A 17,345-nucleotide genomic window follows, 5' to 3' on the forward strand; every position below is an offset into this window, starting at 1 on the left:
TACATATAATATGACAATTTTAATTACATTTTATATAAAAAAAACATTCATCATTGAAATTTTCCACAATTTAAAATAAAAACTGCTACTAACTAGTAATTTTAAATGAAATGATTTGATAGTACATGATCTATACAAGGGTTTTTAATCTGGTTTTTTCATACAGTTTTGATCAGGATAGCGACTATTAAATGCCTCGATCAAAGCTGGATCATGTAAACGTACACCATCTAATTGGTTTCCTAAAGTCATCCAGTTTGGTTGAACATTGTGAGGTCTACCAAATAGTTCAATTTTTCTGGTTCCAGGAGAAAGTCGCTCAATTATTCCATATATTTCATCAGGCTTATGACTAGTGGCTCGTACTTCAGCTACTATTACATCACAATCTAAACCCCGATTAAACCTAAGTTCCAAAAAAAAATAACCAATGGGTCAGGATGTGAAAAAGATATTTATATTTTTATTGCTTTACTTTTCAACATTTCCTTTCACTCCAACCAAGCAATGTTCTTTACCATGATTTAACCAGTGACCTGTCCTTCCTGTTCTGATGATACGTTGCAACTGATTAGTTTTCACCCAAATTATTTCATCGCATCTGGTGTAACCCCAGAGTCTCAGACATTCTCGCCCTAATTCCATAGCTCGTCCAGTGACCCATAAAAATATTAATCCTTCGTCCTAAAATAAATGTTTTTGAATATTTTTAGAGTTTCTTGAATCATTTGAACCCTCATAAAATTCCACCCCTTCAGTGCAAGCTTTGTTTTATATTTATTGCACAAAACAGTAAATTTAAATTAAAATGTTAGGGCAAAATTGGATACAATTAAAATGACATCTACAATCCTATTGGGGGTGTTAGAAAAGGTCACCATCATGAATTTTTTAAATTTTGTGTTATTTACCAATATAGAAGTAATTATGTAGAAACTCAATTTTAAAGTATTTTTAAATTTATTAAAAATTTATGGAAACGTGACGCAAATTAGTTTTAACTGCCAAAAAAATAAGTTTTCAACCTCTTAGATCACATATCATTAACATCATGTAATGTTAATTATTTGCTAAGAAAATTTTAAATGCACTGGACTAACAATGGTAACCAAAGTTAATTTCTATTTCTATGTTACAATTTAACTAAGGCTTAAATATCAGTTTACCTGCAAACCAGGAACATTCAGTTGCCTCATTTCATCATCAGACATTGTTCCATATGGTAATTCCATGTGAATATCCCATGGTGGATCTGCCATAATAACAGCAAATTTTCCTAAGATGCTCATATCAAAAAATCTCAAGTCACACTGGATCCACTGAGTGGGATAGAGAACAGTTTCTCCATTCAATGATCCTGGAATTACACTTAAAAATCTCTCTTCCGATGTTGCAGAACCTTTCGTGGCATCACCCTTTGTTGTTCCTATTGACACTCCAGTTGCAGAATAATCAACCTAAAGAAAAAAATTTGAAGTTTCTTGAGTTAGTATATGTATGTATTTATGCTTAGGAAGAATTACTATTACTATGAATTAATATGTTGCTTCCAATTTCCTCATGCTTGAAAAGTAAAGTCATTTCCCCTAAAAAAATTAAATCACCCCAGAATCTTATTGGCTTCCTAAAACTGAAATCTTCCGATGCAATTGAGCTTTTCTCCCTGTTCCACCTCAATCGTTTGCGCTGAGGAAAAATTCAATCATGATGCCCACGGATTATCTCAACATTGTATTTATTTAAACTTAGGGAGAATGACTGTTCTTGATATTACAAGTAATTTATAATTAAAAAATACAAGAGTTTTTGAATGGCCACCAAAAATATAACACACAAACGCAACCCTGAGAGTGACAAAATCATACAACCCTAATTTCATTGTAATAAAACATGGAGTGAAGAAATTGAAAAAAATACGAATTAAAGGTAACAGTTATAAAACAAATTAAGTACTGAAGTGGAAGCATTTTTTTACGGGTTTTAAAACAAGCAAATTTTGCTAATCACTTAATTTTATGTTTCATCAAACTAATACAAGCAAATAATACACCCACCTCATAATGAACATATTTGCAGGTGTCCATGTGGAAACATGTGTTGAGAAACGAACAATCCCCCAAGGCTTCATCGGTATGTTTCTGAATAATTTTTTTGAAGTGTAATTTCTTACATAGTTCTCCAGATACTTTTTTACATTCTTCCTTAATGCCATGTGGACAGAACTCTTTCACCTGAGCACCGCCTGTTATATCATTCCACACCAAAAAAACATTTTGTTTAAATACAAACCTTTAAGAACAAATTAAGGGAACTATGCATGTATACTCTTGGAATTTTTAAGAATCCATTTTCATTGGTGCTGCGAAACCTTTTTAAAAAACCCAGCATTATTAAATAAACTATTATCGAATTTGAGACACAACATGTTTTCCCAAATTCATTGGATGGACACTCACTTAGAAAATAGACACCAAAAATTACTTTAAGAAACCTATATTAGATTAGTTCTTTGAGAATTTGCCATGCATGTTCTTGGGGAAACTGGTCTTGTTCCGCATAGAATTGATTATTTAGTTGGTTAAAAAAAAGGAGCAATGAGATAAGTGGACCGATATTCTACTAGGACCTGCTCTGCATAATCCTGAAGATCTATTTGGTCCGAGTTTCGCGTTTTTTGTTAGCTCGAAGACCTATTAGTACGAGCTATTAGTAAGTTTTTAAATTTCTTCAAATTTATTTAGGGTTTAGCTTTATTATCCCTTTTCATTATGGACTTATCTACTTATTCGCCAATTTTATCATCCTTCATAATCCTGAGTAGCTTTGCAAGTCTCAAGCGAAATCTCAGTTGTAAACCACATCTGTTTCTATGATAATCATCAGGACTACCATTAGACATTCCAAGTGTATACATATATACTTTCCAGATAGAAACCATTTAAAATGTTGTATGGCCAGTGATAGCACTTAAGATGTTTAAGGAAATCTGCCCTAGTTTTCAGATGTATTATTGCCAAAAAGATTTTGTTATGACAACCAAAATAAGAAAACCACAAGGGATAGGAAATAAGTTGTTCAGATTTTTTCTTTCAGTGTCGAAATTATATACCAAGTCAACTCTTTTAAAGCTAGGAGTATGATTTCCAAATTTATGTTGGATCAACAAATTTTACATTCCTGCCACCAGGTTTAACAGAAGCTACGGGTGATTGTTGCTCCCAGGGGATGTTACTAGACAATTTTTAAATTTGGAGGGTGTCTGGAATAATTTGACAATGCATTTCTATGAAGTACTCTGATGCATTTCACCTATGACAGAAACACATTAAAATGGTTCTGGTGGGGGTTAAATCATGACTAACTGGGATGTTTTTTTTAAAGCATTGGCATTTACGACAGCATTTTCCGAGCAGAAATTTGTGACATTTGCTTCTCTCTTAAGAAGAATGACCAGGGCAAGGTCATTCAAATTTGCTGTGATAACCAAACCTCCCTTAAGGCTCTTAGTATAGCCTCTGAACCTTTTTAAGCTAGTTGGATCTCCTCTAGTAAATTTTCTGATTGTCAGATGGTGATCAGAGCAGTTACTGTTGTATGGGTCCACATCTAGAAAGAAGTTACGATGTCAGTAGGTACGATTCTAGAAGGCCCAACAATGATTAACTAAGCCTAAAAATGCAAAGCGTTTTTAGCCCCTAGCTAGGCTGGTAAAGTTTTATAATATTATATTTTACCTATTTTTGTAGTATTGTCTAAAAGCTTTTTGGCCTTCCCTTACCAAAAAATAAGTTGGTATTTAGTTGGTATACACATTTTAGTTGACGTTAAGTTGTTATTAAGTTGATGGGAAAATACTTTTTTCTTTAAGTTGGTAATAAGTTGGTTTTTGTGGTCAGAAAATTACATATTATTTGTAAGTTGGTTTTAAGTAGGTTTTATGTTGGTATTTAGTTGGTTTTAAGTTGGTATTACCAACTTAAAGTATTTCCTAGACCACTTATTTTTTGGTAAGGGTTATTAATATCTTTCTCTAGAATCATAACTAGTTTGTAGATGTGGACCCATACGACAATAATACTATTACTGTGTAATGGTCAGCCTTCTTGAGTCTATTGTCCCTACTAGTTCAACCATGTAATATCATTCAAAACACCACTTAATTATATATCAATAATCCTTTTATTCCATATACCTCACCCTGAGAGTTTTGGCTTCTGTCCGCCCGGTTTGAATGCCCAATTCACCTCCTACTCCTCCTTTTTTTCCCTTTGGCCATAACCTTTGCCCTAAAACTGTTTCATAACAGCCACCAATAACTTCAAAAAACATTTTGGAAAAAGCCAGTAACCATCACAAGCCCAGACACATGTTTTCTTTTTTAAAATTCTAATGTCACTTAATTATCAGCCCTACCTCAGCCAATGATGTACCGTTTATAGTGAAAACAAATTAAATCATGATTCATAGAGAGATTAAGATTGGGTTGCTTGAATTGGTAGTAAATTTAATATAATTATAATCGGCTAGGCTAATACTCGAGGCAACACCCTACGCCCAAGTCACCTAGCGACTTTTAATGCCTTTAATTCAGGTGGCCGGGTTACAATTCCTAGGAGGGGGTGGAAACCCTTCACGCCAAGCGAGCCCACAGCCACCTACCCTTACTATTACCATTAACCTCTACAATAGGAAACCGTAGAACTTGGGTAAAGCCAAGGACCGAACAAGGGTCCAAAAACTACCTCGGGCCAAAGCCGAGGCTTGGTTTGATTCTGACCCGTGAACGAATTGACCAAGGATCTGAAATTCCCTTTCTCCGAGGCTGAAGGTTTCAAAATGTTCAGCTTGGCACCGAGGCTGATCCTTGAAAACTCTTCACACAAGGAGTTGTTCCAAGTTTTCAACCAGTGCCACATGCTGGAATCGAACCTAGCTCCTCTTGCTGCGAGGCGAGAGTGCTATCCACTACACCTTAATATATTTCTGGCTAGCGGCTGTGGAGCTTATCTTTATGGGTATGAAAAATTCTCCACACAGATCTCGCATGAATGAAATAAGTAGCTTCGCTAAAGGATACAAAGCTCGCGTTGTATTTAATTTTTTTTCCCCATTCAATCCCCTCTCTAGGCAGAGGCAACTGCATATGAGTTTGTAGCGCCACCTATTTTTTGTTTTAAAATATCACCCGCGTTTGTCGTATTCGTCTGCTATTTTTGGTAGAAGCTAGGTAAGAAATAGTCCGTTAAATAAAAGATCATACATAGCCGATTATAGAATTTGTGCTCTTGCGAATGTAGCCAACTTAGTCAGTGGCAGCCATATTTGTTAGTAGGCCAAATGGCCAAAACCCCTTATCTTATCAGGCCTAACTCCCAAGGGCACCGGTAGTGGCGCCAGTGTGGGAGTTAGTATAAAAGGAGGTAGGAGAAAGGCATTAAGAGTCATTCAAGCAGAACTGTAGAGTCAGTGGTTAGAAGCAGTCAGGAAATAGTATGGGAGTGGTTAACTCCCAGCTAGCCCACTAGTCCGTTGTAGTTGGTCCCCCAGTGGCTGCCTGGTTGCATTCTCTTCCCTTGGTGGGAATATCTAAGGAATACTAGTATCTCATTATAATAGGATAATTATTGTATAGTTCGCTCTAAGGCCTCCGAAGGCACGTTGCTTCAAGAGAAAGAGTGGCTATATAACTGGTGGGCAATTATATAGCCTGATAACATAAGGGGTTTTGGCCATTTGGCCTACTAACAAATATGGCTGCCACTGACTAAGTTGGCTACAACTGGACGTATAACAACTTTGTCTATGGTTTATCTTTATACTGCCAAAGCTGAGAATTTTCTATGAATCGATCTGGTAGCATTTTTCAACAGGGGCAAGACAGTTAGAGAGGGGTTTATTTAACCGCTTATTACACAGAATTTTTAGTGGAAAAATGCCGAATTCATATTAAAAAAAATATATATATTGATGTAATTTCTATATACCGCATGGGAATATCACAAGCACGCCGGTTTGTTTGCCCCCGGATAGAACTATTATTAACTAAATTATTAAAGTGTTGGTTGCACGAAATTTTAGCTATGGCTAATTAATGGTTCATTAGAAAGAGCAAACATTTTATAGCAAGTACAGAAAATTTTACCAAAATCGGTTAAGGGGTCTTTGAATTATTATAAAAAGAAGTCGAAATGGTGGAAGTCGAGTTTTTCGGCGAATTTCCAGACTTCTCGGCACCCATGACGTCAGAAAATGCGAAGCGTATCATTGGCTAATTGTCTGTAATACATTTCTTTACATCTGGGATTAAAAGCAGGTTGATTTAACACCCAGGAAAAAGTCCTACGCAGTAGTAATTGAAATAGGCATACACAAGCCAACGTAGTAGAAAAACGATATGAAACCGAAGGCTCCTTGTAAATACTTCTTAAAACGCCGCGTAGCGCGCGCGTAAAAAAATATTTTTTATTTCGATAATAAGCCTAATATTATGATTAAAAACCTCTGGTTTGAAAACTTCTACAAGTAAATAGAATCCCTCCACTTCAGTTCTTTCTATTTTAGGAATAAAACTACAGCTTTGCTTTGCCCCAAATTGCTCGTGCTACGGAGGAGAAAAATTCGCCAAAAATTTCAGGATTTTGGGGAGCGAAAAAGGTCAGTTTCGGACTCAAAGGCTTGGAAATTGGTTTCGACAATGACATTTTTGGAAAGAGAACGTCCTGGGCTTCAAAACAAGCCCACATTCATTCGTTTTTATTACTATCGATTTTTCGTGCAACCAACACTTTAACTTTCGTTTTGCTACCAGGCGCCACCCAGTGGCTAGGTTACAGGGTATTTTGAGTTTTTTCGCTTATAATAATTAGCTAGGCTAATACCCAAGGCACCACCTTCGGCTTAAGTCATTGAGCGACTTTTAAAGCCTTTAATTCAGGTGGCTGGGTTACAATGCGTAGGAGGATGGTGGCAAGCCCTGCAAGCCACGTGAGCCAACAGCTTCCTACACTTACTATTACTGTTAACCTCAACAAGTTTTTATGGAAGGGGAAACTGAAGAGCTCGGGGGAAAACCCCTTAAATCAGTGGGGAGGGAACTTGCAAACTTAAGTTGTTCCGGGTTTTCACCCAGTGCCACAAGCTGGGATCGAACCCGGCTCCTCTTACTGCGAGGCGAAAGTGCTAACCACTCTGCCACCCCACATCCTCTACTTATTTAATCCATGGATCTCAGTAATTATTTCAAATGTTGCTTCCATAAAAATGGTGGATTGCTTTTGAACTAGATCCTGCTAAAGTTTCTCTTTACTCTAAAATACCACTTTTAGGTGCATTTGATGTTTACTAATCTATAATGACAATTTCCTTCTTCAAGGTAAAATTGTGCTACAGCCAGTCATTAATCATGCTTGCCAGTCTGTTATTGAACAAGTGTGGTATAACACATCATGTAATTTGTCCAATAACAACACAAAGCTTTCCCTATATTTTATAACGAAAGTGAAAAACAGATACTATACCTTGAGATTTAAATCTTTCAACTAATGATTTTTCCTTGGCAGTAGGTTTGCTTAATAGTTCAAGAATCTCCGCTCCAACTTTCTTATTTTCTTTCTCTCTTGCTGACGGAAGTGACAAAAGGCTTTCTATGGACTCTTCATAGTTTTTCTCTTTAGATTTATGGATCACATCTTTAACCGATGATGCTCCACCATGTTTTAATGGAATCTTTACATCACTATCTACAGAGTCTATTTTTCGTTTTCGTGTAGAGATTCCTAGTTCCGCTTTATTAGTTCCTTTACCACTCTTACGTAGGTACTCATTTGAAACCGCTTGTAGCTTTGTGTGATCAGCCCATGACACAACAAGGCAGGTTTCTCCCTCAGGGTTCAACGAGTCTTTCACTTTAATTAGTTCTTGAGCCGAGAGTTTTTGCAATAGATTTTCAACGGAGATATGAGAAACTATATTTTCTAAGCCGAGGGCATTCGATACTTGTTTAACAAGCGCCCGCGAGTCTACTGGAAGATTCAAGGCAACATCACACAAAACCAAAAGAAGTTTTTCTTCAAGTTCTTCGTAACTTGCCTGCTCTTTAATAGCATTTGAAGAATCAACCACGTCTAAAGTTTTACTACTTTCTTTACTTAATTCTTTAATATTTTGAGCTACTGGACTTGTGGAACGGCTCTTTGAAATGCCAGATGCAAGAGGGGCCGCATTATTTTGAGTCACTTCAACAGCAGCATTTCCTGTTACAGCAAGTACAATGTTTTCTCTTTCTTTTTTCCGTCTTTGTAATCTTTCACGAAAACTGCTTTGCTTTGACTTAAAAGCTTGAATATCGCTCCACGTGTCCGACATGTTTACTGAAACAATTAAAAAATCAGAAAACATCAGTTTGAACTCTTAAATTTTCTCCTTTCTCCTGCTGTAATTAAGAGACAATCTATAATTAACAAGACATTAATTTATGACAATAAATAGGCAACAATGCACGATTTGCAGTTCCTACTACTTCAATCCCACCCAAAGGAATACGAGGCAAGGGGTTCCCAGAAAATAAATTAAACTATCTTCCCAAAATTTTCCCTCACACAAAGTCACAGAGCACCGAGATAATGGATGAGGGGGTAAAACTGAGTAAATAAGCATTGATTTTTCTGTTGTTCCCTTCTTGGTGGTATTGATGAGTGGATCATCAGAAAATAGTGGTATAGTGTTAAGTTCCTCTTCCAGTATTTAATTCCTCCAAAATTTATTACTAAGCTAGTCCTCTTCAGAATCCTCTAAATTATCTTATTAAAATCCCTCTGACAGGTAAATAAATTTTTCCCTGCGGTAAATTATTAACATTTGTATCTTAAGCTTTAAATTACTTACCAAATAAAAAATACCAACGCTGTCAAATCAAGCCTTGGTAGTAGCTGTCGGCGTAAAAGACGATGAACTTAAGTAGCCTGCTGCCAGCTATAAAAGAATTTCGTCTGCAGCAGTGCAGTGCAGTTCATCAGATCCGATTGTTCCCATGCTGAAAAATCTAATTTGAACCATATTTGCCTTTAACTTTGTAATTAATGAATGATTAATTAGTTTCTCAAACGAAAAATAATTAAGTGTTATTTAACGTCAAGATATTTGTATTTTGACTTGTTTAGTATAGTCTGAAATTGTATGATATTTTTTTTAATTTTCATGTTACTGCTGTCTGCTTTATCCACCTTTCTTTTAAATCGGTATTTTCTGAAAAATGGAAGAATACGCACGTGAACCATGGTTTGTTTCAAAATTTCTTGCTAAAAATTCTTTGTAACTTCATAATTAAATACTTTCTCCTCAACCAATTAGTTACAAGTATTCAATTCAACAATGTTTTTAGTGCTTGCTTATGTATTTTCAGGTGGTGTTAGTTTAAAATATAAGCCTTGGTATATTTCTACACAAAAGCGAATGTAACTATTTCGTCATAACTCTTAGGCAATTAATTTTTTATGGAAAAGGGGCAAAACTGAATAAACAAGTATAAATTAGTATTACTACCGAAGTGATAAGTCTTGTTAATTAGACAGGTTAATTACTCCCTAAAATGTAATAGTTCGTAACACCTTTTATTAAATACGGGGTTATTTAGGCGCAACTGAATTTCCATATTAAGTACACAAAGACTTATTCTTGTTGCTCTATAAGGAAAAAGAGCCATAACCGCGACTGAGCATGTGCTTAAGAAACAGAAGACGCTACTTAATGGGATGGCTTCATGTGACGCATTTGCACAGATATAATTATTTGTTATTTTTCACTTGTAAAGGGACATTTGTTTGGTCTACAGATGACACATATTAAGTGGGTTTTAAATAAAAGTTAATTTTTAAAATAGTTTTTGTAATTTCTTGAACTCAATTAAATAGAAACCGCCTTTTATGATTGTCTCTAGAGGGTGTAAAAGAAACTATGTTTCAAAGTCATAATAAATCCAACGAAATATGGCATTATCTTCAAAAATGGAACTTTTAACAAGTTTTTTTCAACAATCACCTCTATGGAAAACTAAAATTATTAACTATAATGATCTTCAATAAATATCTCTAGTTGTTGGAGGTACACAAAAAATTAAATTGAAAAATTAGTTTAATTACGCTGGAATTGCAAATTAAGAATTCAATTTTGCCATCCATAATCTCAACTTGGCCTTGAATTTTCAAAATGTTTAAGGTTCACAAATGGAAATGGCTAAAGAGTGCTAGCCTCTAGACACATTTTTTTCTTTACTCCCCAGACAATCGCAACCTTTTTGATGTAACTAGAAGTATAGGCAAAGGGTGAAAGAGTGGTCCTTGTGTAAAATATTGTTGTTGGGATGCTATGGGGAATAAAAAATATCTTTCTCCTCATCGCAGTGGAATCCAACCCTTCCCTTCTACTCCATAGCAAAAATTATGAGAAATACCATTTAGAAAAAACGTAAAAAAAAGCCAACACAGTATTTCACCTGATAGGCGCTGTAAACTATATAATGTATTGTAAAAGTCTTAGGTAAACCATTAATAATAATAAAAACTAAATTATTGAAGAATAAATTTATTTTATTACGCAAAATCACCAATGTTTCATGAACTTGTACTGACTTCCTATCATCACTTAAAATACCTCCTTAATCTTAGTGAAAACTTAGGTGCTGGCACACGTGCATAACTCCATAGTTTATCCTGTCATAGGTGGCATTGGGTGAAAACTCCGAACAACACCTGCTTTGTCTTTGGTATTTGCCCAACTGATTATTACTATTATGATGCGGTGCCACCTTAAACAATCCTGTGGACCCCTAGCCATCCTTACAATATTACTCAAGACTAAATAATAAAAATTAAAAAAAGATCATTTACAGTATTGTATTTATATTTCATTTTTTAATTCCTCAGTCCCTGGCGGATAGTAGACGATTGTGGAGGTGCTTTCACAATGGGAGCCATTGGAGGATCAGTTTTTCAGAGTATAAAAGGGTTTCGAAATGCACCTTCAGTACGTTTCTTTCATGTTATTAAGTTCTTATATAAAGAAGGAATCACACTTAAACCTATTTAATTTTTATTATCTTTTTAGGGAATGAATCGAAGACTTTTAGGTAGTTTAGCAGCGATCAAAGAAAGAGGACCAATTATAGGAGGTTGGAATGAAGTTATTTTTCCAAGCGAAATGTTTATAACAATCAGAAAGACATGTGCTGAGAAAATGGAGAATACTGATTTTTCAACTCCCCATTTTTGACCATTTATGGTTTTTTCATACCTACAAATCACAGCCGGTCAAAAGATTGCTATGAGGAAAATACATACCTGGTAGTTCTTAAGACTAACAAATGGCAGAATGTATGTATACAATAGGAATGTCTAAAGATGACAATGGTGTACAGCAGATTTTAGATCAAAACATAAAGCTAGACCCAGCTTCTAGTCAACATTAAGTATTGTTTGAATAGAAGTTCACTAACTGTCTTTGCTCTTTTAAACCATTAAAATGATTAGTTTTGTGAATTCTACAAGATATCCAACAAGTACTGAATTCTGAAATTCAATTTCTGATGTCTCTTTTTTTGAGTAGGGTAGTGACCTCCAGTTTCTTAATATCTTACTCGGTGCTTGAATATGATATGAGGAAAACTTTTACAAAACGGAACGGCGTTCTGGTCCATTTCAAGCACTGGTCTTACTTATACTCTAAAGCAACATTTAAATTATACCTTAAATACAATTTTGTAAATAAAAGCTAGGCTGTAGGAATCTTATCTTATATATAAAAACTGCAATTATTCATTCTCTACCTACCTCAAATCTAGGCGTTGTGTCGGTCTAAGCCCCTTCTGATATTTCCAGTACCCTATGCAGAGGCACAGACTTAGTTTTTATCTATAAGAAATTTCTTCATAATGCCACTAAGGACTTTTTTCAATTTTTTAAAGGAAATTTTGCTGTTTGGGGAGGACTTTTCTCCACAATTGACTGCACAATGGTTCATATTAGGAAAAAAGAAGATCCGTGGAATTCTATTACGAGTGGGGCATTAACGGGAGCCATATTAGCGGTGCGAAGTAAGAAATAAAGTTATCTTTCTTTAGTTTTTACTTTTTACACCTAACTTAATTTTACCTAGGAGCAAGGGAATGGAGCTAGCCTTTAAACACGCTAAAGCAGGGTTGTGTACAAATTTCATTGGATGAACATTTGCGCTGAACGTTTAATGGAAAGGGGGGAAGACAATTACTGAATTTTCCCCTTCCAACGGTAGCAGGCTCTAAAGCGTCTAACCAATGAAAAATTTACACAAGAAAATGCACGAGTTTTGTGAGGTGCTATGTTTGTTGCTCCTAGATTTTACAAAGCTTAATTCAAATAAAACTAGACATCAGTCATGGCCTATCTCATTAACCAATCAACAAAAAATGTAAAAAATAAATTTTAAATCTAAGATATGCTATTAGAACTAGTAAGCCGTATCATTAAATATATATGAATATTAGAATAAGCACAACTAAACGTCTTGCCATGTTAACGACACAGTCTGTGATAAATAAAATGGACTATATTAGGATCATAGCGATATTTTCTTTTTAAAAATTTCTACTCCAAATGTATATGCATGTAGGTTAGATAGAGGCTAATAAATTCCACCCAAGGCAATTTTACCTTTCGATATATTTTAATTCCTTGTTACAGATGGTGCAGGTGCCATGGTTGGATCTGCAGTAATTGGTAAGTACATAGATTTATCATTTTAAATTCATTTTCTTGATACAAATGAGCTACAAAAATCTCTATAGAACAACTTTGGAACATTTTCACTTACAATCAATTCATTTTTCCTACCGCATTATAAGTGAGATTTATTTGCATAGATAGTAGCCATTTTTATATATTTTTAGGTGGTGTTCTTTTGGCATTAATTGAAGGTGTAGGAATTTTAGTAACACGATATTCAGCTGAACAATTCAAACCAAGTAAGTAGAATATTTTTATAACGATGTATAGGAAAATTAAATTAAATCTGGTTATTTTAAAAATATGGTTGTTCAGTGTAGATATAGATTCCATCCTTAACAATCATTGCTATACGCTTCTTAACAGTAAATTTTACCAACATAGTTAGGGTAGGGAGCTGTTGGCTCGCGTGGCATGAAGGGCTTGGGTATTAGCCTAGCTGATTATTATTATTATTATTATCTTTTCACTTAACTCCTTCAGTCTGTGACCACTCTTTCAAATAAATTAGCTAAACCTCCCAACCATTTTTCATAAAATGTTATTGACGACTGGAATTTTTTAACCAGAATATTCTTAGTATTTCCAACAGGATAACTTTATCACCGCATTATGCATTATAAACTGTCTCTAAGTACTTATAAATTTACATATGATGTTCCATTCTACTCTTATGTACCAATGCGCAAATGCAAACCCGATTTTGGAGGCTTATTAAAGGCCTAGTATTTTTTCTGCCAGTCACCCTTGAAATTTTCTTACACTGTTTTGCCTTGCATTTACGCTTCCTGAAAAACATGTTTTTGGAGAAGGTTGAGAGGCCTACCTGTTTTGTGAACTGTACATATTTACCTATACTCCCATATTCTAAAAATTAAACTTGTCAAATTATTTCAAGTACAACAACTGATTTTCAAACGTTTTAAGGATAAAATATAATTAATTAATCAATATTATATTGAAAATAACCGAGACCAAGAAAATTTTTGTGGTCGCTCGGAAAAAAATTTAAACAAAGGAAATACCATACAAGCTTGTATTAATATGGACTATCATAAACCTCGTAGCGAAAGCGAAGGTAGGAAATGTTTGGTCAGCTATGACTAGTTACAGGAGTTGGTGAATGTAAAATCTATACTGTGTAAGGTTGCTGGGAGGTTAGAGGTAGACGGAAGGTTGTGTAGTTCAGCTGATTAAAGTGTCACTAACAGGAAACAACACTTAGACCAGTAATTTTGGTAAGAAGTATTAAAAAGGGTTTGATTTATAATAATTTTGTGAATTTAATTGCGCAAGTAAAATTAGTCCCTTACAACTGTAGTTATTTAAACATGACTCTAAGGGTAAGGCAGTCATATTAAAATGGTCAATTGTTCAGCTAAGAGCGACAGAAGGAAAGAATAAGGGAGCGAACTTCAAAAAATCGGAGGTATGCTAAATGGCAGGCCGCTCGACCTTCTCCAAAATCATGTTTTGTAGATGCAATGCAAAGCATTGAGGGTAAGAAAATTTCAAGAGTGTCAGGCAGAAGTAAATAAGAGTATAGATTTCGGATAAGAAAAAAATATTTGGTATCTTGTCTTGATTTGTTTCAATAGCAGAATATATTTAATTAAATGAAGTGAGTAACTACTATTTCTTAAGAATATTTTCTTGGACAAGATTGAAGGGTTAACATTTGAATATCTTAAGAAATGTATCTCTCCCACATACTTGAAGTTTGACCTTAAAAAATTACCTAAGCTTGCTAGCCGTGGAGATTGTAATGTATATTTAAGGAATTTTGTCTAGTTTCGTCATTAGGATTTAGCAATTTTAAAAATTAACGTGATGTAGCTTTACAACCTAGAACTGATACTTATTGTACTTTTCAGTTGATCCTCAACTTGAAGATCCAGGCAGATTATCTAATCCAACCGAAGCATTTGGAACGTCAAATTATCAATAATTCAAAGACCATTTGTAAATGTACAATAAGAAAGTTGTTGTGTGATAATCTGTAAATAGTTCATTTCCATAGCCTAAAATAAATTAAAATGTCATTATTTTCTGCACCAAAAATACAAGAAACATTTCAAACAATATGGAGAACCAGTACCATAATGATCCTTAATTCCATTCTCAAAATCAGGGGCTAAAATAAGGATCTTTTAGAACTGCCAAATACAAACTGAACCCCCCAAAACATAATGAGCTATAAAAGTGCTGAATTCAGGATTTGTAGCAAGCCTGTATATAAGTAACTTAGTTCAGCAAAATTGACTGCGTTTGTCGATATGTACCAGAAAGACCTATCAACCGCAACATTTCCTATGAGGTAATCAGGTATTTTAAATTTTTCGTACTTTTTCACGATAAATAGCACTGCCCAAAACCGATTTTAGAACTGCCCACTATTTTAGACCCTGCTCAAAATGAATTTGTTAAGTATAAACTGATCAGTGCGTTAGTTCTCAATAAGGCTTATTTATAACTAGTGAGTTATAAACATTACTCCACGCTCCTCAAAACATTATAGATAAACCATGATAGATGGTGTTAGTAGTGGGTTTATGAAAATAGAATAGACTTAGATAAGGACATGGGCAGATTAACCGTTTCGGTGCCTCTAGGCACAGAAAAATTGGGCGCCTCTTGGCATTGTCTAACGGCTAATTAGGGGCAAACCAAGTACTTCGACCGCGCGGTTTTATCAGAGTTTTGGCGCCCCTAGAAAAATGCTGCCCAAGTCACATGCCTACTCTGCCTAATGGTTAATATGCCCATGGATAAGGAAAGATAAGAGTTAAAGGACTCATTGTTACTCACTCCACACCTTGCCTCATTATTGGTTGTCTCCTATATAATTTGTGGTTTTAACTTTTAATATAAAATGTACTTAGTTGGTAATAATAAAGAAGCTAAGTTTAATTTGGAATATGTCTGCACTATTGTTAACTGAAATCAACCTGTATCCCAAAACCCCGGTCGCTGCATTTTGGTGCCCTGCGTGAGGACTGGATGTTCAAGGTAGCAGTTGCTGTAATTTTAATCTGAGTTAGCAGTACAATGATGTTTCGACACTTCACCATTGTTCAGCCTCGACCAGCCTTCAATGATGATGAGCTACCAAGTGCGAGCGTCGAACCCGACTACTGCATGCTCAACTTAACCATTTGGCAAGCCTCAATCAGCCTTCATTGATGATCAGCTCTCGAGCATCAAACCAGTGGACCGGTTTTTCAAGCCATCAGACTACTGTATGTTCAACTGCAGACACTCACATCAAGGAAACACCTAGTCATCTACTAATCGATTTCTGTGAACACATGTCGGACCATAGTAACAAAGCTGAATGATAAACATCGAAACCCTAAATAAGCCAGAATTTTCATCAACAGTGTCAATCAGGCCCGTAGCCAGCGAGGGGGCCTGGCCCCCTCAAAAAATATCCGTGAGTGCCCCATTGTGCCCCCTAAAATTGTTTCTGTGCCCCCTTACAATATGGTTGTGCCCCAATTAATATCGGAAAAGATTAGGATGTAAATGCTTCTAAATCCACTAAATTTATCATGTTTAAATCATTTCTATTTCAATATAATTAAAGAAGTGTCACGGTGCCTTGTGAATATTTGTTCCTAATTTACTTAAGTTATGACATATATTAGGGCGATATATACACATTTTGAACCAGACGCCACAAACTCTCTGTAAGGCACTGAACGTGCCCCCTTAGGAATTTGCTGGGCCCCCTCAACAGAAAAATCCTGGCTATGGGCCTGGTGTCAATAGGAGGTGTATTAGACATGGTGTGAAAAGAAGCCAATGAAGAGAACACTGTTTTGTAATATACCTATTAAATAACTACCGTCCCAATTTATGTATGTTTTAAATGGTTTAACTTATAATTACCCAACTATCTAGCATTTTATTAGTAGCAGCCCGGGGGGGAATGTAACGGACTAAAAACCGTTGTACCAAAAATTATAGATAAACCATGATAGATGGTGTTAGTAGTGGGTCTATGCAAATAGAATAGATTTAGATAAGAAAAGGTGTTTATATACATATTTTATATTATTATTTAAAATATTTGAGTAAGAAATAGCTCCAGAAACCTCAACAAAAACCCCAGGAATCCAATAACTTCGCTTATGTTTGAAGCCCCATAAATGAAAGGATTCATTTTTTGTGTTACATATATTATACTCTTTTGTTCAGAATTGAATAAACTTCAATTTTGATAATAACAAGTGTTTCAAAAAACGCAATATTTTTCCATGAAAAAGCACCCTTGAATACATGTATATTTATTTCTTTACCAGTCACTTTGCCCTCCAGTCCTAAAATGAGCTAGGAAAGAAATTTCTATTGAAAACTAAGAAGCACACTATTTTATTTAAAATTATCACTAATACATTAAGTATACAAGCTTGTTTAATACAAGTTTTTTTTAAGAGTTAATAAATCACAATTTTTATGGCCAACTACTATCATATGCTCCACCTTAAAACAAACAATCCAAGAGGAAAATTGTGCTTCCTTGGTATTTAAAAATAAACCAAGTGTTTTGGACCTATTAAACAGTGGTTGACAATTTATGAATGCAAAGCA

At 35.0% G+C, this 17,345-nt stretch overlaps 2 protein-coding genes across 2 annotated transcripts; one reads left to right on the plus strand and one right to left on the minus strand.

Moving 5' to 3' along the window:
• On the minus strand, positions 1-9,035 carry Mettl3 (methyltransferase like 3). The gene is made up of 6 exons (XM_090180385.1): positions 8,884-9,035; positions 7,518-8,369; positions 2,055-2,242; positions 1,167-1,457; positions 476-684; positions 1-406 (listed from the first exon to the last, which is right to left on the minus strand). The coding sequence occupies exons 2-6, from the start codon at positions 8,362-8,364 to the stop codon at positions 145-147; spliced, it is 1,797 nt and encodes a 598-aa protein (XP_090036511.1). The 5' UTR covers positions 8,365-8,369; positions 8,884-9,035; the 3' UTR covers positions 1-144.
• Positions 9,036-9,133: 98 nt separating this feature from the next.
• Tim17b (Translocase of the inner mitochondrial membrane 17b) lies at positions 9,134-14,797 on the plus strand. The gene is made up of 7 exons (XM_090180386.1): positions 9,134-9,276; positions 10,920-11,019; positions 11,101-11,164; positions 11,957-12,085; positions 12,711-12,746; positions 12,917-12,991; positions 14,627-14,797. Exons 1-7 carry the CDS (start codon positions 9,251-9,253, stop codon positions 14,698-14,700), a joined length of 504 nt encoding a protein of 167 aa, XP_090036512.1. The 5' UTR covers positions 9,134-9,250; the 3' UTR covers positions 14,701-14,797.
• Positions 14,798-17,345: the final 2,548 nt, after the last annotated feature.

Source organism: Leiobunum rupestre, chromosome 1 (assembly GCF_980474605.1).
Source record: "Leiobunum rupestre chromosome 1, qqLeiRupe1.1.hap1, whole genome shotgun sequence".
NCBI classification, from domain to species: Eukaryota; Metazoa; Arthropoda; class Arachnida; order Opiliones; family Sclerosomatidae; genus Leiobunum; species Leiobunum rupestre.